This window comes from Plecotus auritus (assembly GCF_963455305.1).
Source record: "Plecotus auritus genome assembly, chromosome: 3".
Lineage (NCBI taxonomy): Eukaryota > Metazoa > Chordata > Mammalia > Chiroptera > Vespertilionidae > Plecotus > Plecotus auritus.
In genome coordinates, this window is record NC_137772.1 from 128,860,668 (window position 1) to 128,883,179 (window position 22,512).

The window sequence follows — 22,512 nt, forward strand, 5'->3', positions numbered from 1 at the left end:
CTCTAGGTTATAAGCCTAATTTTTCTGGAGGTAAGAGACTGCCTTACATAATTATTTGAGAACTCCATTAGTTCTGAGATACTAAGAGCATTTTTGATACTCTTTGGGTTTTACACTGCAGGGTCATCCGTGCTAAATGAAAAATGTCAACAGTCAACTCTCCCTGGACCCATTTTCCTGGGAAATCACTCCCTACTCCTGACCATGTAGCTGGCTGGTTCTCTGATCATTTCTGTATTTCAGTGGATGGATTTTTGTGTCGCTCAATTTCCAGGTGTCTTGCAACTCTAGGAAGAACCACATCTGCTTGAGTGCCCTATGGTATAAGCCTATGTCTTGGGGATGGGGGTGGGGGACACCTGTGCCACTGTAAGAAGAAAGCTCAGGCGGAATCCTGGCACCGTGTGGGGAGCTCCTGCTCACCAGTATTTCCTAGGTCTCCACCTTGGGAAATGACAGACTTTGTTAAGGCTCTCATTTGAGTAGAAAAAGCCCCTCCCCTGGGGCTGCTAGGCCAGGGGTGGGGATCCAGCAGTGGTCTGAGACAGGGAAGACTGGTATCTTGGGGACTTTGTCTAGCCTACTAGGGGGTGGCCAGTGGCCTGTCTGAAGTGTGGGCTACCTGGTGATGAACCAGATGCAAAGGCAGGACTGTCTTCTGAGAGATGTCTCCCCCTTGATTCTTCTGTCGCTTCAGACATTCTAGGTGGAAGGAGGCCCTCCGACCTGCAAAGGAGCCAAAGAACCAGGATCAGAGCAGGGAAAGGAGACCGGCTCTGGGCTGATTCGGGCCCAGGGAGGGAAAAGGTCTGTATACACCTCCTCTTTACCCTTCATCTTCCTCTGACACATACCACAAAGCTTAAGTCCAAGTCTGATGCCAACAAGCCCTGCCCTTGGAATTCCCTCTCGTCGCTTTGGAAATCTGTCCAGCCTACTGTGTGGGGTTGTTGGAGCCAGGCCATCATGGTCTCTGTCACCCTGAGTGGCTGATCAGTCATCTGGGGGTGCCCACTGGCTGCCACATCTGAGAGCGAGGTGTGTGGGCTTACCCAGGGAGGCAGAGCGGAGGAAGCCCCTCTTTGGAGATTGCCGGGTGTCCCTCCTGTCCTCTGGCGGTGCCAATTGTCGGCTTTCCTCATCCTGGTAGGAGAGCCTGGAACAGAGAACTCCTGGGGCTTGCTCCTGGAGGCTGAGACATGCACCCCACAGGGACAGCTGCCACCCCAGAAGGCAGGTTCCTTTGCTCCTCAGGGAAGGGAGCCCCCACTTTGTGCTCCCAGGAAGGTTTGGGGAGGGGCAGCAGGGATGCGCCACCCAGGGCCCTGCTCTCTGGCTTCACAGACGCTTCCGGCTCCTCACACACAGCCTGTCAGCTCTGAGCCCCGCACCTCTGATCGAAGGCAGTGAGGGCGCTCTTGGGTCAAAGTTGTTGAGAAAATTGGGAAGAAATTCTAGGCCCACAAGGTTCTTTCCAGGCATGGCCCAGGCTCCTCTCTTCCACATGCTGATGCTCTTTACCATGACTGGTCCCTACTTCACCCCAACTCCCACCCCTTTCTCCCTGGCCTGCCCTCCCCTGCATCAGCAAGGGCACCACACAATCACCCTGTGGACAGCAGAGCTGCCATGGACCTGGGGCATCAAGTCAGTGGTTCCTACGCCTTTCTGATGGGACTCACAGGTAAGTGTATCTCACACAGTCCCAGTGTACATACACACACGTGCCTGAACTAAACATCATGAACCACACTCACCGTCAGGTGCTGCACTCTGATAGTTTCCATTCTACTTTTGGTCCATCCTATTTCTTTTAAAGTGTCAGTTGCAGGCCACTAAGTTGACTTCACTACCCCTGGTGGACTCAGCTGTCGCTCCGAGGTTGCATCCTAGCCTGTCCTTTCACAGAGGAGGCCACCGACTCTGCTCCTCTGGGACTTGCATCCTCGGAGGCAGAGACCATGTGCCTTTCTGCTCCTAGCTCCCTGACTTGCAGCATCTGCAGATGTGCAGGGAAGTTTTTGAACTAAAACCTCTAAGCCTTTCTTCTCGTTCTCAGCTTGGTATTATATTTTCTTCTTATCCAAATCGTACCCATTCTTGAGGACCCAGCTTCTGTTTGACCTTGTGCCTGGTGCCTGTTATGGTCACCTTGACTTTGACCTTTTCAGAATGCCTGTACTCCTCACAGTTGTGCGACTCTGTGAGCAATTAGTTAGAAAATCTCCGTGTTATTTTCCTCTTCGGAGATCGTCTTAGCTTCCTAACGAATTTGCAAACTCTCCTTGAGTGCGGAGGCCAGTGTATCCATGATCTAGCAGAGCACCCAATAAGAGCCAAAACGGATGGAAGCATATGCTTTTCCTGCTTTCCAAACTCTGTGACCACGTATTAATTTGCATTCTCTAAAAATCTAAAGGCTAAAAGGGCTGGTCCTTCCTTATTATAAAGTGCTTTCAGGAAAGCCTTTAAAAACAATGCATCTTAAACTTTTTGAATGCAACCCACACTCATAAACACCTTTTATGGGACTCTGCACATACATACATTGGCAATTAAGCAAGTGTTTCACAAAATGATACTTACCTTTGTGACACTGGATATGTTATTTTATATCCTCTTATTTTATCCTAGTCTGTGCTATGACGTGCTATACTTTCTTTTAAAAGTGCTGATCATAACGAAGTAAATGTCACAACCTCCTAATTGGTCTAGACCTGCAGTAAAAAAACCCTCTCTTAAAAAATTCCAGCGCTGACAAAAATCTCAGCCCCCATTTGCCAACAGTGCCCTCTGCTGGGCAGCTTTAGTATAAGTAGTTTCACAGACAGTTGTTTAATGGTCAATGTACGTCTGTGTGTGACTGAGTCTCACTATAACATGTATTTATTAGTTGATTGCACTGCAAACAATTTAAGAAACAGTGTTTAGAAGTTTTTTTCTGAAAGCACTGTATGGTGAGGAAGGCCAAGCTAACCCGGGGATGGTGTGTGTCTTTGTGGGTCTGGGGCTTCTGTCCCTAACGAGTTGACAGATGCCTTGCAGGTGCTCTTCTGACATGTGACCTCTTTCCCCTTCCAGATCTCTCCCAGAGGAGGGACCCCAGGGCCTGCCTTCCACCCAGACCCCTCTACACACGCGGGCCAGCCGGGGCAGAGGCCACAGGGCTCACTTGTCTGTGGAGACCAGGCTGGGCTCACTGCAGTACTCTGCGTCGTCACCCATCTGCGCGTCATAGGTCTGGTCCTGAGAAAACTCCTCCCGACACACCATGGCTACCTGGCTCTCCCGGGAGTGGCACCTAAAGTGTCCAACATGGAGAAAAAATCAGACACTGCCAGCCCCCTCCCCTTCCTCAGCAGTACACACCACACGCATGTGCACACACACTCACACACCGCAGCCAGGCCCCTCCTGCGACCGATCGCGGAGGAAGCACAAGACTGGGGTTGTGGTTCCATGTGGGAAGAGGGTGAGGACCAGGGAGACCTGAGTTCTGACCCCATTCAATTGCCCTCTGGCATAAGCCTCAGGATCCCATCAAGAAAACTGGACTAACATGTGCCCTGCCTGACCCAGAGGCTTGTTGTGAAGAACAAATGAAGCAACACACGAGATGGTGCTCGGAAAGGAGGAGAGGATCAGCCTTTAAGGAAGCGTCGTGGGCTGCCCTGACAGGCGGGGCCCGGTGGGCGGGCTGCCCCTTCCCTTCACTATGGGCAGTTGGGCCTTTGGGCATTTGTTGGGCAGAGCTGAGAGGTCCTGGCGTCATGTTTGGCACTGGCTCTCTGGAGTGAAGGCACGGAGAGGAAGGCTCAGATCGCGGCTTTGTTCTTCTCAGCAGAGGGGAGTGCGCCTGAGGTCCTGCCGAGCTGAGTCTCCATGGAGCCGGTCAGCACACATCCCTGCCACGCCACATGTGCCTGGGATTCTACCACCTTCCCTCCGCCAGTCTTCTGCTCACCTGCTCACGCCTTCCTTAGCTCCCCTTTCCTGCCTGTGCCGGGCCCAGCAGCCCCTCCATCATTCTTCCTCTAGATCCAGAAAGCCAGGGCCCGAGTTATCCTGACTCATGAGGCATCAGAGAAACATCCCCCTTCATCCTCTCAGAACTGAGTGCTGGGTCAGCGCCCCAGCTCTGGCCCTGGGACTGAGCGCCACTCCAGAAGGGTCAGGGCAGTTGTCTGGGGGAGGCCCTCACCGATGGCTGCCCACCCCACAGTCCCAGGCTCTGGATGGGGTGGGAAGAGAGGGACAGGGAGGGAGCTTTGGTGAGGCACCACGGGATGTGCTGGACACAGGGAATGGCCGCAGGCAGGCTACATCACTCCTCAGGGGCCACTGTGTGCAAAGTGTGCTGGTCTGTTCCCAGCCAGAGCAAGGCCATTGCTGGAGCCACCACAGCCCTGAGCTGGGACACGAAGGACCAGGTCCCAGAGCTGGAACTTGGGTTAAGTTGTCCCTCTTCACAATCTGAAACTTACTGCCCTGAGTGTTGCTTTTCCCAACCGTGATGGGAGGTGGGAGCTGACATTTAGGGAGCGCTTACATGTGCTAGGCACCTTACCTGGATCCTGTTCCCTAACAGATGGATCTGTGGGGAGAGGAAGGAATCCCCAATGTCCCTCCCTACCTCCTCTCTAAAATGATTTTTACCTTCCTTCCTGAATACAGAACAAAGTCTCATGAAAATTCCCTTGGAAAGAGGTGTTAGTTTACACTGAGACGCTAGTGATGAACACAGCAAGCCTTCCTGAAGAGGACAAGGGGAGCAGGGAGAAGATGGTACTAGGACTGAGTCCCTGAAGGACACAGAAAGGGGGGCGGGTTGCAGGAAAGGGAGGGGCCACCAAGACAGGCCTGGGCCAGCCACCTGGACATTGACATCCTCCTTGCAAACCAGCCTTTCCGATCAGCACACCAAACCCAGGGCTCACGCACGGCCCTGCACCTAGGAGGCATCGGTGTGAGTGGGCAGGACTCGCCCGGCATTGCTTGGGTGGTGAGCCAGCTAATCTTAGGCAGCAATGCAGACGGGTGGCCAGCTTGACTTGTCTGCCATCAGACACCGGTAAGTGGACAGGCCACGTGGACGTACACGTGTGCCACTGGTTCCTTGAAGGAAGGCAGCTCAGGACACATGCCCATGGATTGAGAAAGATGCTGGGACTTTTCAATTTTTCTGAGCTCAAGGGCAGAAAAGGAGGCTGCCCCAAGAACCTGGCATGCTGGGATCTGCCGCCCTGCTCTGGGGGAGCAGTGCAGCTAAGGGTGAGGTGGCAAGGTGCAGATGCGTGGCCTCTCCCATCGGCTTGGGGAGCCAGAGCTGCCCACATAGACAGGAAGACCCTCTAGGTCAGGCCGTGCTCCCGGAGGCCCAGAGCACGGCAGCAGGGGGCAGGCTATCCTAGCGCTGCGCCTGGAGCACCAGGGAGCAGAGCACAGGGAGAAAGAGCCGGTCAGAAGGTGGGAGGTGCAGTCAAGACCAGGAATGATGCTACCCTGGGACAGATGAGCAACTGCTACAGCGAAGGGCCTCCTGCCACCAAGAGGCCCCTCCCTGGAGGGGTGAGAGGGGTAGAAAGAGGAGGCGGTAACTTCGTTCCCCTTCCACTTGGGGAACGGTGTCTGTAGTGTAGCCAGGATGCAAACATCTTGGGGCTGAGGGGCCAGGGCCTCTGCATGGGCGGGGCTGGGCCCAGAGCACAGAGCAGGCTCTGACAGAGGTGTGCTCCTCAGGACACTTGCTGGCAGTGGGGCCCCGCACCTTCCCTAAGCATGGCTGCCACATGTAGTCAAGGGCAGGACCTGGGAGGCGGCCTGCACCCTGCTCTCTCCCTGGATCACAGGGCAGCAGCATCCACCCCAACGCGAGGGGTGAGTGCAGGCCTGGGGGCCAAACTCTCCTCCCCTGACCCGTCTGAGCTGGAGTGTGTGAGGCCCATGCAGGGCCCTGGGTGCCCCGCCCTACTGCTTACCTCTTGGAGCTGAGCTTCCACGCTGCCTCCTGCACCCGGATGGCGGGAGACAAGGGGGGCCCAAGGCCCTCCACGGCACTGACCGAGCTGGGGTAGTGGGTGGGGCGGGGAAAGCGGCCCAGGGCAGTGTTGTTGGCATTGTTGATGTTGGCATTGGAGCCAGTGGATGAGTAGCTGCTGGGGGTGAAGGTGGAGTCCACCAGTTTCTCATGGGACGGGGACTCGGTGTCGCCTGGGCTGTTGGTGGCCTTGTTGATGTGCAGCGGGCGCTGAGTGGTGAAGGTCTGGGGGAAGGTGCTCCGGCTGTCGCTTTGGTAGTAGCTGACGTGGTTGCCGAACAGGCCACCGGCCCTCTGCAGGCAAGACAGGAGGGGTGGGTGGAGGAGAACGCCTCCGCGGCAGCCTCTCCCCCACAGCCACTGCGAGCAAGGAAAGTTATCCATCCCCCCTCCCCTCCCCCGCCCTCCGAGAGCACAGCCACAGGGGGCAGCACGTGGCGGGCGGGGATTCTTCACCCACGTGGCCTGGCAGCTGGAGTGGCAGGGGCCGTCAGTTCCCCCTGGAAGGGCTGGGGGAACAGTGAGGCACAGGACATCCTGTGGGAGCCAGCCAGGCTAGGAAGCCACTGTCCTGGGAGTTTCTAATGAGCCTGCGGAAGACTGGGGTTGAGGTTCAAGGACGAGTCTAGGGCACCCAGACTCCCCTGCACCTGCGAGGTGTGGCAGCTGAGGCGCTGTGAGGTCTGAGGGGCGGGGAAGGGCCAGAGGCTCCAATGAGATTTAAAAAATGGAACTCCAACTGGCTCCCTGGGCCAGAAACTGTGTAAGTCAAAGGCTTTGAAAATAGATGACGGATTTACTACCTCTATTATATTACGGCCTCCTTTCCTATGGGTGGGTCTTAGAGATTTCAGATCTGGAACCAGGTTCATTCCCAGCATTCTTTCCTTGTCCCGGGCAAGTGGGCAAGCAGCCATGGTCAAGGTTGGTCAGCGGGGTCTGAGCAGGGCCGTGTTAACCTGCTGCTGTGTCCCCGAGGCCATTGGGTAACAAACACGTCGCAGTGATGAGAATAGGATGTGATGACAGGTCAGCTACAGGCAGGACCACTTCCTCTCGCCTCCCTGTGTTTCCACAGCCTGGGGACCCGGGCACGGGGCTGGGAGGGACAGGTGTGAGCTGGCCCTCGATGGAGCTAAACCTAGCTAGATGCCTTCGGGATTAGGCAGGAACCACAAATGAATGGAGAGAGCTGGATGTAAGAGCCCAAGCGTTCCCGTCACGTTCCATTTCTACTGTGAACCCTGAAGCTCAGCCTCCGGCCCAGGGGAGGAGGGGCAAGGCTGGAGGGACCCTGTGACCTGGAGCACACATGTCCCATCTAGGGGACAACTGCCGCTGGGCTCCAGCCCTCTGCTGCCATGGCGGGGGTGGGGAGGGACACAGCCTAACACTGACAGAGCTTCGCATGCTTTAAAGAGAAGCCAGAGGTCTAGATTTTTATTTGAATGTGCCCGATTTTCAAATGTTGGCAAACTGAATGGGCCTGCAGATTAGCTGTGGCCCAAGGGCCATCACTTTGCAGCTTCTAATGTACTTTCTCCTTGGAAACATTTCCCTCAGAAAACGGGTCCTTCCTCCTCCTCCCAGAGCCCGCGATGCCCTCAGAGCTGCCATGTCCTGGGAGCCCTGGCTTGAGAGGGAGTTGGGCTTGGAAAAGGGGAGGGGTAGGACATGGCTGGTGGGAAGAGCTGGAATCTGCCACAGAACTCGGGCGTTTCTCCCTGCGTTTTCTCGGCAGGACACCAGTCCACCCTCCTGCTTCAACCGAACTTGATTAAGGTGGAGAGTGCTGCTGAGCATCCACCTACCCTGAAGATGTCGTCTTCAGAGGCAGCAGATACAGCCTCCTTCATGGCTTTGTCTAGTTCCTCCTCGGCTGTCAGGTCTCCGGAGATGGCCCGTCGGATCTCGGGCCCGATGTCGTGCAGCGTGCGCAAACCAGCCTGGAACCCAGAGGGACGCGTGAGACCTGCGCTCCCTGCCCAGCCACTCACCCGCTGTGTCTCCACCAGGCAGGGAGCCCCAGAAGGCACCCTGTGTGTCTCTGGGACCTTTCTGTCTGGTTCCGAGTGGAAGAACCCAGGCTCGTACCCAGGAGAGATGAAGGCACAGTAGCAGGGGCTGTCAGGGAACCTCAGCCCTGCTCCAGAGAGCCTGGGCGCTGTGGAGCAGGCAGGACCACAGCGGGCAGTGTGTGTGGAGAGAACACAGAGGGAAAGGACTATGTTCCCTTCACACATCTACCTTCTGAAGGGACCTGGCCTCCAGCCTACTGGTGAGAGACTTGGACCCTGGCCAGAGGTCAGAGGAAGGTGACCAGGCCTTTCCTTGGGGTGTGGCCCCACTCGCCCCTCACCTGTAGGGACAAGGCGTTCCTCTGGGAGGGCTTGCCCACGAGGCCCTGTTCTTTGCGCTTCTTGAATTTCCGGAAGTATTCTTGGATCAGGAAAGTAGCATAAAACTTGCCGACTGTGACCTCATCATCTGACATTCAAAGAGAGAACAGGGAATTGGAGATGAACAAGGGGAATTCAGTTGGGCTTTATTAATTTACTAGAGGCCTGGCACATGAAATTCATGCAGGGGAGGGGGGGTGTCCTTCAGCCCAGTCTGCACCCTTTCCAATCTGGGACTCCCCTGCGGGATCAGGACTAAACTGGCAGTTGGACATCTCTCTTGCAATCCGGGATTGTAGGCTCCTAACTGCTCACCTGCCTGCCGGCCTGATTGTCATAACTGCTCTCCCCTGCTGGCCTAATCACCCCTAACCACCTCTGCCTCGGCCCTGCCACCATGGCTTTGTCAGGAAGGACGTCTGGAAGGTCGTCCGGAAAATGTCTGGTCTAATTAGCATATTACCCTTTTAATAGTATAGATTTTTCAGCATCCAAACTTTAAAAATTTTTTAAATTTATATTTTGAAGAGACAGTACATTCACATGGTTCAAAAAGACAAAACTATATAAAAAGTTATATAGTGAAAAGCCTCTCTCCCACTGTTCCCATCTGTCAGGTTACCACCTCCTAATAGGTAAGCTTTTTATTAGTTTCTTGAATATTTTTGCAAAGATTATTTATGCAAATGCTTTCTGTAAATGAGCAATATATTTTTATTGCCCCCCTTTTTAAAGAAAAATACCATATTGTCAAAATTATTTCCCACCTTGCTCTGTTTACTGAGTAACTGACATTGCTAATGTTCTCATTTGATTCCGAAGCTTCAGACCCGCACCAACCAGTCCTCTAAGTGCAAACATAGTTCTGCTTAAAGGTGAGCAGAGGGGTGGTGGAAGGAGCACCTTCCTCCTGTGTAAGTTTGGGTTTTTCTTTCAACCAGACAGATTGGGTTGGGTGGGTCCCCTGTCTTGGGAATGAACCATGTGATGGAGAAACCAGTAAGTCTCCAATGAGAATATTTCATGCCCTATAAGGAGCCCCTTTGCTCCACCTCCTAGGTCTCTGAAGGACAGGGCATGGGCCTGGGAGTCAGCTGGTTGGGTCAGCTAAGGGCTTGTGATGGTTCTCCTGCTTCTAGTTGTCCTCAAAGAGGAGCCAAATCCACAGCAGCGATGGCCTTCCCCCTGGCAAGGGCCTCATTGCCATTGGGCGGAAAGACCCTGAACCCCTGTCCAGGGTGGTCGGGGAGGAAGTGTTGCAGGGGAAAGAGCTTGGTGCTCTGGCGTCCCTCAGACCTGGGTTCGAATCCCAAATCTGCTAAGTCCTCACAGCATAGCCTTGGGCCAACTACCTAGTTTCTAAGAACTTTGATTCTTTGAGCAAACGTCATAGAAATGTCATAAGGAGCAAATAAAATACTGCATGTAAGCCGTCAGGTGCCGCCTGTCCATCTCTGTGACTCCACTTAGTCCCAGTCCTGCCTTCCCTCTGGGAAGTGGCTCTCAACAGGGGTGGGTATCACCTTTTAAAAAGTGTTTCGAGGCTGGTGGGACGTTTTTAGTTGACACGGTGATTTGGGGTGCTACTGGTACTAAATGGCTCTAGATGTGGCCCTTAAAGCACAGACTTGTTTTCCACAATAAATAATAGCTTTGTGCTCTTCCAAGTGCTATGATAGGACATCCATGTGGGGGACAACCTGCTTATAATTATCTGAGCTAAGAACCTAAATTCATTTTACATAGTTTTAATATATCCAGAATTTTCCAGGAACATAACTGCGGTGTAAGTTGACAGAAAACTTTGTTTCACCTGCCCCGATGGAATCTGAGTCACTCCGCTGTCGTTGACCTGCCTGTCTCAGTCGGCATGTGTTCTTTGCATGTGCATGTACGTAGGTGTACGTGCACATATGTGTGTATGTAAAGTTGTTTAAATATACTTAGCCCTTACTTCAAAATGACAAAAACAAGATGTTGACAATATTCAATCATCTTACTTCCTTTAAACACTTACTCGTTATACGTGGGTGCATACAAGCATTTCTTCAGTTAGTTATAACTTTATATATTAAAAGCCATTAGATTTCAATACATTTGATATTAGTTAAAGCGTTCTATTAATATTTTGGAAATTGCATGTGTGGGAAGGCTGTTTTACCTATGACTCAGGACAGCGGTAGGGACTGCGGGTGCACAGGGCTGAGCAACATGCCCTGGGAAGGACACACAGAGCTCCCACCAGGAGGCGCTCTCAGGGCCCGTTTATGATTAGAGCCATCAGCCTGGGGGTTTAGGGGGAAACCTAAAAGTTTCCTTGAAGTTCTGCCAAACCCCAAGCTTTGAGAGGCTTTGTCTGATTTCATCTGCGAAATGCTGGACTGGACTGGATCTCTAACTCGACGGCCTGTATCTGAGTTTGTGGAGGGCGTGGCACCCTCGTCCCTTCTAACAAGGAGGGCCTTTCAGCCCACAGGCAGGGTCCGGGGAGAGCGGGCTTCCCACAAGCCTAGCAACTCAAGAACCAGGCAAATGGCGAGCTTGTGGAGATGGGGAAGCACTTACCACCCGCGGGGGGCACCACTTGGTCCAGCAGCTTCATGCTGGTCCGCTTCCAGATCTTCTTGATTATGGCCCGCAGCTCCTCATTGGCTTGTTCCAGGTTCCCTGAGGGGAGGGAGACAGACACAAGGCTGAAATGATCATCCGACCCTTGGAGACCCCCCCGCCCCCAGGGTATGCCCTCAGCATCAAGTGCCCCGCAGGTGGTCCTGATCCCTTGTTTCTCTTTCTCCCCTGTCTTGTGCCCTGTCCAATGCCATTCCTTCTTGGCCTGCTACTCAGCCGGCCAGGGCATCCCTTCACCTCACACACTGCTTTTCCTTGTGGGCGGCACTTAGGACTGACAAGGCTGTTGGTGCTGGACAGAGCTCAACAGCCATCTGGTGGGAGAGCACAGGGGCCTTCCTGGATGGCATGTCTCAGGGCCCCCGTGGTTGCCAGGGAGACATGGGTGATTAGAAGAAGAGCAGTCTCCCCAGTGTCAAAGCCCTTTGCTGAGTCTCCTGCGGGGAGCAGGTGGCACAGCCTCAGTGTGGAGGCAGAAATCAGGAGACACTGGATCCTCTGGATCTCCTTTCTCCACTGGCGAAACAGGCTAACGAGGGGCTTACCCCATGCAGCCTCTGGGATAATGGCCTTATTGCCATATGAGAGGAAAGCTGAGACCTGCAGCTATAAGACAGGATGTAAGATGCCCCCAACCTTCCTCCCACCACCACTGATATATGCACCCCTGCACAATCCCTGGACTGTGACCAGAACAGATTTCACCCTGTGAGTAGGTTATATTACATGGCACATATGACCCTATGATGGGGAGGTTATCTAGGTGAGCTTGACCTAATCATCTGAGCTCTTGAACAGTAGAGAGTTCTCAGGTACAGACTTCCAGTATAAAATAAGTAAATCCTGGGAATATAATGTACAGCTTGGTGACTACAGTTAACACTGTATTGCAATTTAAAAGTTGCTAAGAGAGTAGATCTTGAAAGTTCTCATCACAAGCCCTGGATGGGTGGCTCAGTTAGTTGGAGCTTCATCCTGTACAGCAAAAGGTTGCAGGTTCGATTCCCGGTCAAGGCATATACCTAGGTTGCGGATTTGGTCTGTAGTTGGGGTGCATACAGGAGGCAACCAATCAATGTTTCTCTCTCTCTCTAATCAATAAACATAGCCTCAGGTGAGGATTAAAAAACAGTTATCATCACAAGAAAAATATTATAACTATACCTGGTGATGAATGTTAACTAGCATTATTGTGGTGATCATTTTACAACATATACAAATATCAAATCACTAAGTTGTATACCTGAAACTATTATAATGTTATATGTCAATTGTACCTCAATAAAAAACAAAACAAACAAAAAATAAACATATGAAGGGGGTCAAAAGGTGGAAGTAGTGAGTTCTCTCCAGCTGGGAGCAGGAGTGAGAGAGATGGTGGGGTGGGCCGGGAAGAAAGCACACAGTGTGTTATGAACTGAACTAGAGAGGCAGCCTCTGGGGCTGAGTGGTCCCAGCAGAGAGCCAGCCCTGCAACTGCAAGAAATGAATCCTGCCAACAACCTGAATGAGCTGGAAATGGGTTCTTCCCCGCAGCCTCTGGGAGAGGACACATCCTGACCAACATCCTGTTGGCCTTGTAAGGCCCTGAGCACAGAACTCAGCTACCCCATGGCTCCACTCCTGACCTACAAAACTGGGAGCCAATACCTGGGTGTTGTTTCAAGACAAGAAATGTGTGGTAACTGGTTACGCAGCAATAGGAAACCAATACTGGCAGACCTCTATGACATCCTGTTTTAGACCACCGCAATAAAGCGAACGTTGCAGTTAAGCCAGTCACAATTTTTTTGGTTTCCCAGTGCATATAAACGTTAAGTTTATACTATTCTGTAGTTTATTAATTGTACAATAGCATTATCTATATATATAAAAGCCTAAGTGACTGTTATGACTGGACAACTGGATGACTGGCCAGTAGCTATAATGCACACTGACTACCAGGAGGCAGACGCTCAATGCAGGAGCTGCCCCCTGGTGGTCAGTGAGCTCCCACAGCCAACCTCCCTCGGCCAGCCAACCTCCCGCGGTCCCTCCCCATGGCCGGCCCCCATTGGGACTGGGTGAGACAGCCCTGATCGTCCTGATCGCCAGCCAGGCCGAGGGACCTCACCCATGCATGAATTTGTGCACCAGGCCTCTGTGTCTATATAAAGAACGTAAATACCTTAATGGAAAAATATTGCTAAAAAATGGTAACCATCAGCTGAGCCTTCAGCAAGTCCTAATCCTTTTGCTGGTGGAGGGTCTTGCCCTATCTGCAAAGAGCAACAAAGCGAGGTCTGTATGCTGAATTGCTTAGTGCTACTCCGCAGGGAGGCAACACAGGCCAGAACTGGTCAGGCTGCCCGCGCTGGAATCCGCTCTGTGGCCCTGCCAGGAGGCTCCCTTTGAAGGAAGCCCAACAGGAGCAAGCAGAGGTGGCAAGGAGAGTGGCGGACACCTGAATCCCCAGTGAGAACGTCGATCCAAACAGCACCTGAGCCAAAGGGCAGTCTTGGCATTCTAGTTGTGGAGGGAGTCCTTTGCGGTTATGCTCCCTTCCTGGGTAAGGTAGCAAGTGGTTCCTGACATATGCAATGAAAGAGTCCAAATTAATGCAATTCTCAAATATACTTATCTTATGTAGAGGGTTGAATAGTATTCCCTCCAAATTCATGTCCACATGGAACCTTGGCATATGACTTTAGTTGGAAATAGAGTCTTTGCGGATGTGATTAGTTAAGATGAGGTTGTACTCATTAGGTGGGCCCTAAATCCAGTGTGTCCTTATCAGATGCGGAGACATGCGGAGACACACAGGGAAGAAGGCCAGGAGAGGACGGATGCAGAGACTAGAGTAAGGCAGCCACCAGGAGCCAGGAGAGAGGCATGGAACAGCTCCCCATCAGAGCCCGAAGGGCCCTCCGCTGACACCTTGACTTTGGGCTTCTGGCCACCTGAACTGTGATAGGAAACATTTCTGTCCCGTCTGCTACAGTCTGCTACCATGGACTTAGGCAACAAATCCATCTTCCAGAACTTTTAACTTTTTTTCAGGCCTCAGCTTATTCTCACGATTAGCTGTGTACCTGGGGAATATCACTAACAGTTGTTACGCATCATCTAAACATATCTTCCTTCTCCATCCCAAAGTTTTGTGTGGCTTGGGACTGGTTCTCTGAAGAAGGTGTTAATTTCTGTCCAATTCCTTCCATGCTCAAAAGTCTGAAGGGTAATGACTGGTGAAGACTTTATCCTCACAAATTGAGATGCTTTCTCACATTTCTTTCTAGTGGCTTCTAAGAATTTGCCTTTGTCTTCTAGACTTAAGAGATGAACACTTTGGGGGAGGGTTTGTCTCTGATAAAGGTTTGCCCCTGAGCTGGCACTGTGGGCTCTTTGGTAGCTATTCCTTTGTGTGTTTTTTTCAAATTTCATGTTATTATGGTAAGAACACTTAACATGAGGTCTACCCACCAGACAGAATTTTAAGCATACAAGACAGTGCTGTAAGCCATAGGGACAATGCTATGCAGTAGATAAATGTCTTCGTGTTTCAAGTTTCCTTTAATTGCTGACTGCAATTCCCATGTGGCTGGCTTCTCCCGCCCGCGAGCGCTCATTTCCTGGAGCCTGGCCATGCGTCCTGGGTATTTTGGAGCAGTGCCTTTGGCACTGTCAGCAGCGGTTGGTATTCTTTAGCTGGGGCTTGGTTTGCACTGACAGCGTATCTTCAACAGTGAGGGCTCTGGCCTCCGTGCACCAGCGCTATTCAGTCCTCCAAGGAATGAAAATGTATTCCCTCAATTTACATCAAGCAGTAAGTACTGCACAGTATTCCTCCTCTCAGTCATTACATCTCCTCCCTTAGGGAAGGAAACCTTTCCTCCTGGACGTGATTGTAATAGTCATTGTAAAAATTTGGAAAGTACCAGAAGTAAAGGAAGAAGGTAAAAATCACTGCTCGTTCTCCGACTCAGGGATAACCATTGCTAACATAATAAATGTCCTTCCAGTTTTTCTCCTTGCTATACACACACAGTGCCTTAAATGTGTGCTCGGTTGTCCCAGTGCGAAGAACAGGTCTACTTACATCCATTTCAGATTGAGCTATTGCATTGGCTACCGAGAGTATATTCGTTGTTTCTTTTTAGCTTAGCAGCAGAACTTGAACCATTTTTAATGTTTTTAAAGATTAGCTCATTATTTTGACATGTATTTTGATGGTCTGTTTTTGTTTTCTTTCATTTAGGATGTTTCTATTATTTTCTGGAAGGCTTTAACCAAGAGAAGGCACCTCTCTGGGATACTCACTGAAGTGAGTCCCCTCCTATCAGCTCATTGCCCCTCTTATTTGACAATGAAGAAGCTTAAGTGGAGAGAGAACACACAACTTATCACAGATGTGATCTGAGCCAGGTCTCCCTCTCCCTGCCCAGCTCCTTCTGTTGCACCCAGGACGTGTGGCCGGCAGCCCGCACCTCTCAGACCGAAGCATGAGAAGGGAAAGAAGACACACTGCTTCTCTCGGTGCTTTCTTTGTTCTCTGTGTGAGGGTTTCAAACTTCACTTCCTGTCCGAACCCTAATGTGGCGGGTGGAACGTGCAGATTCCCGAGCCTGCTCTGAGCCTCAGATTTGGAGATCTGGGCGGGTGCGTGGGACTCAGTATTTTAAACCAACTCCAGTAGTTGAATCTGAGGCAGGTGGTCTTTTGATCACTCTCTGGGAGACACTTATATAATAGGCTAGAGGGTCTTACAGCAAATACAACTCTTAGGTACATTTCATATAGCCTTTTCCGCAGAGTGGTTCATGAAAATGTATCAATGACACAGACAGCCGATCATTGCAGCAAAGCGGCTGCAGCCCCCAGGGTGCTTTTGTGCAAACTACAAGAAGGTGTCCCTCCATGTGGACACGGGCCCAGGGAGCATGGCCTGCCTCGTGGAGCACAGGTGAGATCTGAACCCCTCCCAGGGAGCTGGCTGAGCCCTAGTGCCACTGCGTGTGATGACTGACCACAGTCACCGTTTGCCACTATGACCCCTTCCCCACACAGGGTGTTTTTTTAACCCTCACCTCAGGATATGTTTTTATTATTTTTTAGATTTTTTTAGAGGGGGAGGTAAGAAGATGGGGGGAGGAGAGGGAGAGAGAGAGAGAAATATTGATGTGAGAAACATGATCAGTTGCCTCCTGCACACGCCCCAACTGGGGATTGAACATACAACCTAGGTATGTGCCCTGATGGATTCCTTTTTAAAAAAATAAATATATTTTTATTGATTTCAGAAAGAGGAAGGAGAGAGAGAGAGAGAGAGAGAGAGAGAGAGAGAGAGAGAGAGAGAGAGAGAAAGAGAGAGAAACATCACTAATGAGAGAGAATCGCCAATTGGCTGCCTCCCGCATGCCCCACACTAAGGACTGAGCTCGAAACCTGGGCATGTGCCCAGGCCAGGAATCAAACTGTGACCTCCTGGTTTATGGGATGATGGCTCAACCACTGAGCCATGCCGGCCGGGCCCTGATTGATTCTTGTATGTGCCCTGACTGGGGATTGAACCCACAATCTTCACATATCAAGACAACTCTCTATCCAGCCAGGGCCCACACAGATCTTTTTAACTTAAAAAGAATGCTGAGCATTTGAGAGGCCCATTTGCAGCCAATTCAACTTCATTTAGGTGAGGGTTGGTCTTGCTACAGGTAACACTCACCTTTTTCTGCTTTTTGAACTCTACCTATGACTTTAAGATGGAAAGCTGGAGTTCAAAATAAATAGGCTAGAGGCCATTCAAGAGGCAAAGGAAACAGGAGGAGGCCTTGTTTATAACCCCGGGTGGAGTTATTGCTGAGCCACAGCTCTGCGCAGGACAGGAAGGTCCTGGGCCTCTCCAGCTCGTGTGCTAGGTGTTCTGGGTGGCTCTTCCAGTGCCCTGTGGGTGATTCTTACCTTCTGTTTTGATCCTCAGGGCTGTCCGGACCAGGGCAAATAGGGTGGCATTGAACATGACCGTCCCATCACTGTTCAGAGGCATATTCATGGAGACCAGACGCTGGAGGGGAAGGGGAAGCAGAGCTGGTGATTACAGCAAACGGTTCTCAAAGGACCCACAGAACCACCAGGGCAGGAGAACGCTGGGAGGGAGCTTCTAAACATGTGTGCGGGAGTCTGGAGTGGGCGGGCGTGTAGAAGCAGCAGCCACTGAAATGTATTCAAAACCTTTTCTGGGAGAATCTTGGCTCTGCCACAGATACCCTCACCCAGCCGCACAGCGTGAGGGAGGGATGGAAGTTGTCCCTATTAGACCCTTGCTTCCAACCCCTTCCCCATTCAAATGTTGCTCATGCATATGGGTGTGCTCTCGCCTGGCAACAGAGAACAGCTGTGCGCAGGCATTTGCTGGGAGCCACTTGCCAGCCCACATTCATCTAACGCCCTGATAAGAGAGACAATAAGGGGGGATGCTTGCAGGAGATGCACTTGTCCTTTTTCTGTATATTGAAAAATCTGCCTCTACATCAGGCTGGGTCAGAGGCTTGCTGACACTGGACAGGATTGGGTTGCCCTCTCCCCTCCTTCCCCACCCCCAACACTGCTGCCTGGCACTGTGCTCAGTGTGGGGCCCTCAGCATATACCAGGTCATTGTGAGAAAAGGCACCATGAAATTCATTCTGGCATCTGCTCTCAGGATGTGGCCAAGGATATTATTCGTTAGATCACACGGTGTCCTCCTGTCAATCGTAGTGCCGAGAAGGGTTATAATTACTCTGAGTGACTTCTCCAGCCGTCTCTGGGAAGTGCCAGCTCAATCGCAGCCTGGGCAGGCCCGTCTGGAGGCCCCGATGGGCACTGCAGCCTCACTCATCACCACTCTTGTTTTCACTATGCTTTCCTGACATGTAATTTGTGCTCTTTGTTTCTCATATCTTTTACACCCTTGGAAATCTTCTAAAATCTTTTTATTTTTTTAAATGAAGTGGAGGTACAAGTGAGGAAAAACCGAGTAAAACAGAGCACAAGTAGAAGGTTCTACACTCTGTCAATTCTCCGTTTTCCATGAGTGGATCATCCACAGAGCTGAATTTTTCTACTTGTGTTTCTTCCTCTGTCCAGTTCTCTGACGTCACTTGCCCCCAACCTCTTTTCAGTCTGTCACCATTCCAACATGGAATCCAGAAGGGTGAGCATGAGAATTAAAGAAAGAGGGGAGAGAGTGGAAACCAGGCTCTTCAGCAAGTGCTGGGCTACATGGTTGGGATTACAGTTAGGCGAGAGAGGGCACACGACTTAAGGGAGCGCTCACTCTCAGGGTCTTGCAAGGGCCACATAGGCAAGAGTTGGGTCTAAAGAGAACCTAGGATGTCTGTCCTAAACATCATGGACTTACTTAGAAATCTGATGAGCACGATGCATTCTCTCCCTGGTACTATTTGTGAGTGTTTCAGTGACTTCATATACAATTTTAGGGCTTCATGGATCCCTGAAGCTGACGCATGGACCTTCTATTGGCCCTGTGATCCTAGGAGAGCACCCGAATCCACCCGTCCTAGACGGAAGTCTGTGAGGTTGCCTAGGTGGCACAGTGGGCTCTGAACAAGGGCCTCTACTCAGGACTGGGCACAGGGCTCACTGGGACGAGGCATTCACTTCGCTTTTCCTTTATAGAGGCTCTGAACTTATTGCTGGAAGGAACCTTAAAATATAACCTGGCTCAGGCTCATTTCTTTAAGCACATAAAATACCGTCTTCACTTCCTTAAAGCGTTGGCCTGACCAAGGTTACAAGACAAACAGGCATCTTTCTCTCATATTTTCTCTCTTTCTCCCATGAACCCAGGTTGTCTCTTACTTTGCAAGCCACACGGTGAGGGCACAGCTTCCCAAAACCCAGTGGGGGCTGAATCCGCCGGAGCAGGGTCACCACATCCAGGTGTTTGATACGGCCCCTAGAAGAGGAGGGAAAGGTCAGTCAGGAGCCATGGTCTCAGCCAGCGGGCCAGGACTCATGTTCCTGAGAGGTGGGGGCCCACCTATAGGAGGGACTCTCCATAGCTGGAGCCCTTTTGGTCAAACTCAGTGCAGAGCTGCAGAATTGCATGGTAAAACTCCAAAACCAATGTATACATGTTTCGATTTTAGTGAGCCATCAGTGGTGTATGTTCAAAATGGAAGGATTTAGTAGTGCAATGAAATTCTCAACATGTACTTGCTGCTTCAGTCAACTAACCACCTGACCAAAAGGTACTTATTGAGTGTCAACCAAACGTGATTGATTGACAAGTGTATCCTTGGACTTGAGGCAGGAAAGGAGTTGAGATGTACCTGGTCCTATTCATCCTAACTTGAGTATCTACCAGTTATTCCAAACACTAGGATCTTCTATCTTTCCATGCAACTGCAAATTGCAGATATGTTCATGACTTAATCAAAGTGCCTGGCTTCCTACTGCTGGCCCTTGACCCTTGACCCTGGGGTCTGGTACAATTCGGTGTTTCCAGTGGACCCACCCCATGCTAACCCATCTTGACCCTCTTCTATAGGTATGGTTGTGCAATCCTCCCTCTTGGCTTTGGGAATCAGAATTTTCGCCTGGGAACTTACTTGGCTTCAGGGTCATACTCTGCCCAGATTCTTTTAAATTCGTCCAAATGGTGGGGACCAAGGATTGACCAGTCCCTTGTCAGGTAGTCAAAGTTGTCCATGATGACAGCTACAAAGAGGTTGATAATCTGCAGAGAACAGAGAGTATGATGAGCTGCCTAAGAGGACCTTCTTACACACTTGCCACTTGAATCCACTTTGCCAGCACGGCAGAAGCTGACATTTCTAAAGACCAGCCATATGTCACCGTTTACACCACCAGTCCCTGAAACTTGGGCCTCTTGGATACGATCATAACACAGCTCCCCTCAGAATTGTGTGCGCTGAACCCACATGTGGGCTGGACAGCTTCCCTCCTAGGCTGCTGGGCAGGGCTGCCAAGGAGAGAGGGCAACTTTATCTACCACCTTTCCCCCATTCTCCAATCAAAGGGTCAAAAATGTCTAAGTTGCTTCTAGGCCTCCACAGGCATCTCCTCTGTCCTCTGGGACAATGCCACCATGACAAGAGCCGAGAATGGACAAGCGAGGTGCTGGCTGCGGTCACTCTGGCTCCGGCTTTCTGTCCTTGTCTCAGTGTGGATGGACATTCCTAACTCTGTCTTTCCACGGCAGCTCTTCTGTGGGGGTCGCCCTTGCCATGAGCTGCGGAGATGGCAGGCTCAAGCTGCCCCGACCTGCTCGCTCATTCCCTGTGGCTATTTAGTCCAGCTCCAGCTTACCAGGAAGGCACAGAGCATGTAGAAGCTGATGAAGTAGAAGACGGCGAAGCTGCTGCCACAGGGCGCCTCCCCTTCCGTGCTGTTGTGGGGCTCTGACTCTGGGGCGCACTTCTTCCCTGGCATGCAGGCCAGCATGATGTCCTGCCATGCCTCCCCAGTGGCACACCTGGGGCAGAGAGGGGAGAGAACCCAACACCCATGGATTCAAGCCCACATCTCTGGCCCCTTCCCCGGCCCCTTGCAACAGAGTATTATCACTATAGTCACCATGTGTCCCTGAAACTTGGGCCTCTTGATCCTCAGACCTTATTCACCTTAAAATTGAAAGTTTGTACCCTTTTACCAACTTCTTCCTATTCCTCTCCTGGAAACCACTTCTGCATCCCCTATTTCTGTGTGTTTAGATTTTTCAGTTCTATTAGTGAATTAAAAAAATATGTTGCTCATGTGATGGGTATAAAATATTTCACTGATGTTTTAATTTGGTTTTAAAATGATTAATGTGTTGAGATTTTTATTTCATCTTCTGTTGACTTGCATGTTCATATTCTTGTCTCGTGGGCTATTTGTCTTGTTTGTAGAGTTCTTTCTATATTTTTCATATTAATCTTTTTCAGTTATATGCATCACAAGACCTTCTTCCAGTCTGTGGCTTACTTGTCTTTAGCTTTATTTCTGGTATGTTTTGATGAATCTAAGTTTTAAATTTCAATGTGGCCAAATTTATATTTTTTTCTGATTTTTTATTTTTAATTTATAATAATTTTATAAAGTTTTCCTCTATGGTTTTTTTTTCTTGCATATTGTTTAAAATATTCTTCTATATTCTGGGTCATAAAAAATTCTCCTCTGTTCTAAAAGTTGTAAAATTTTGTTTTTAATAATAACCCATGAATCTGAAATATATTTTTGTGCTCATCTGAGGTAGAAATATGCTTTCTCTTTTTCTTATAGATAACCAATTTTCTTAATACAATTTATTGAATAGTCCATCTTCATCTACTGATTTGAAAGATCTTTTCTGATGTAACTGTTTTTCCATACATGTGTGGGTCTCACACTAGCCATTTCATTCTATTCCTAGTAGACCACATAGTCTTAACCACTATGACTTTACAGGTAAGTCTTGCTGTCTCAGAGAGTGCCTCTAGCTTGTTGTTCTTGAAAACTGTCTTGGCTATTCATTTTCCTTTTCTATTCCACGGACATGGTAGGATCAGCTTATCAAGTTCCATGAATAATCCTGTTGAGCATTTTACTGAAATTGCATTAAAATATAGATTAAGTTGGGGAATTTGACACCTTTGTGATATTGTCTCCTAGCCATGAATATGACACAACACATGTCACCATTTATTTAGGTCCTATTTCATGCTTTTTAATATCATTTTACAATTTCCCCAAAAACATCTTTGTTAGGCTATTTCTAGGTATCTTACTTAAAATAAACAAAGTATTCTATTATAAATGGTATATTTAAAAAGTTATATTTTCTGTTTGCAGTTAATGTAGAGGAAATAGAGAAAATCTCAATATAGTCGATTAATTCAAGTGAGGGGGGGGGGGGTCTGTTAAAGCCGAAACTATATTATATAATAAAGTAGGTTTCCTAAATGTGTATGTTAAAACATTGACAAATTAGTTTACCTGGTTTTATTTATGTAGACATATTTGTGTCATTAAAATTCAGTCTGTATGAAAAATTTAATCTCAAAGAAAAGTTTTCTATATGTATTACTGTAATTTTAAATATATACTGAGTAGGTCTAGGAAATGCATGCATTCACTAATCGCTGAGAGAGGAGACAAATGTGCACGGCTGGATGGGGCTTAGCACAGGTGTGGACATCCGCTGGCACAACTTAAAAGGGCTACAGAAAGTCATGGAACTCCCGTTTTACCCGGTGACCACACTTCTAGGAATATATCCTAAGAAATCAGATGCTTCTATGTCTCTGAATCTATTTTTGTTCATCAGTTTATGTTGTTCATTAGATTCCACGTCTGAGTGAGATCATGTGATACTTATCTTTGACTGGCTTATTTCACTTGGTACAATGCTCTCCAGATCCATCCATGCTGTTGCCAATGGTAAGATTTCTTTCTTTTTTTCAGCTTCCTAGTATTCCATTGTATAA

At 49.9% G+C, this 22,512-nt stretch overlaps 1 protein-coding gene across 5 annotated transcripts in view; it reads right to left on the reverse strand.

Moving 5' to 3' along the window:
- CACNA1C (calcium voltage-gated channel subunit alpha1 C) overlaps window positions 1-22,512 on the reverse strand; it is a gene marked incomplete at both ends in the record, with an annotated part of 717,827 nt that overhangs the window by 11,460 nt on the left and 683,855 nt on the right. For all 5 annotated transcript variants that reach the window (XM_080661205.1, XM_080661203.1, XM_080661204.1 and 2 more), the window contains 11 exons: window positions 623-726; window positions 1,053-1,156; window positions 3,173-3,301; window positions 5,979-6,331; window positions 7,849-7,983; window positions 8,397-8,524; window positions 11,002-11,103; window positions 17,002-17,104; window positions 18,902-18,998; window positions 19,654-19,781; window positions 20,375-20,540. In XM_080661205.1, coding sequence (XP_080517331.1) covers window positions 623-726; window positions 1,053-1,156; window positions 3,173-3,301; window positions 5,979-6,331; window positions 7,849-7,983; window positions 8,397-8,524; window positions 11,002-11,103; window positions 17,002-17,104; window positions 18,902-18,998; window positions 19,654-19,781; window positions 20,375-20,540 — 1,549 coding nt within the window. The remainder of the gene's footprint in view (window positions 1-622; window positions 727-1,052; window positions 1,157-3,172; window positions 3,302-5,978; window positions 6,332-7,848; window positions 7,984-8,396; window positions 8,525-11,001; window positions 11,104-17,001; window positions 17,105-18,901; window positions 18,999-19,653; window positions 19,782-20,374; window positions 20,541-22,512) is intronic.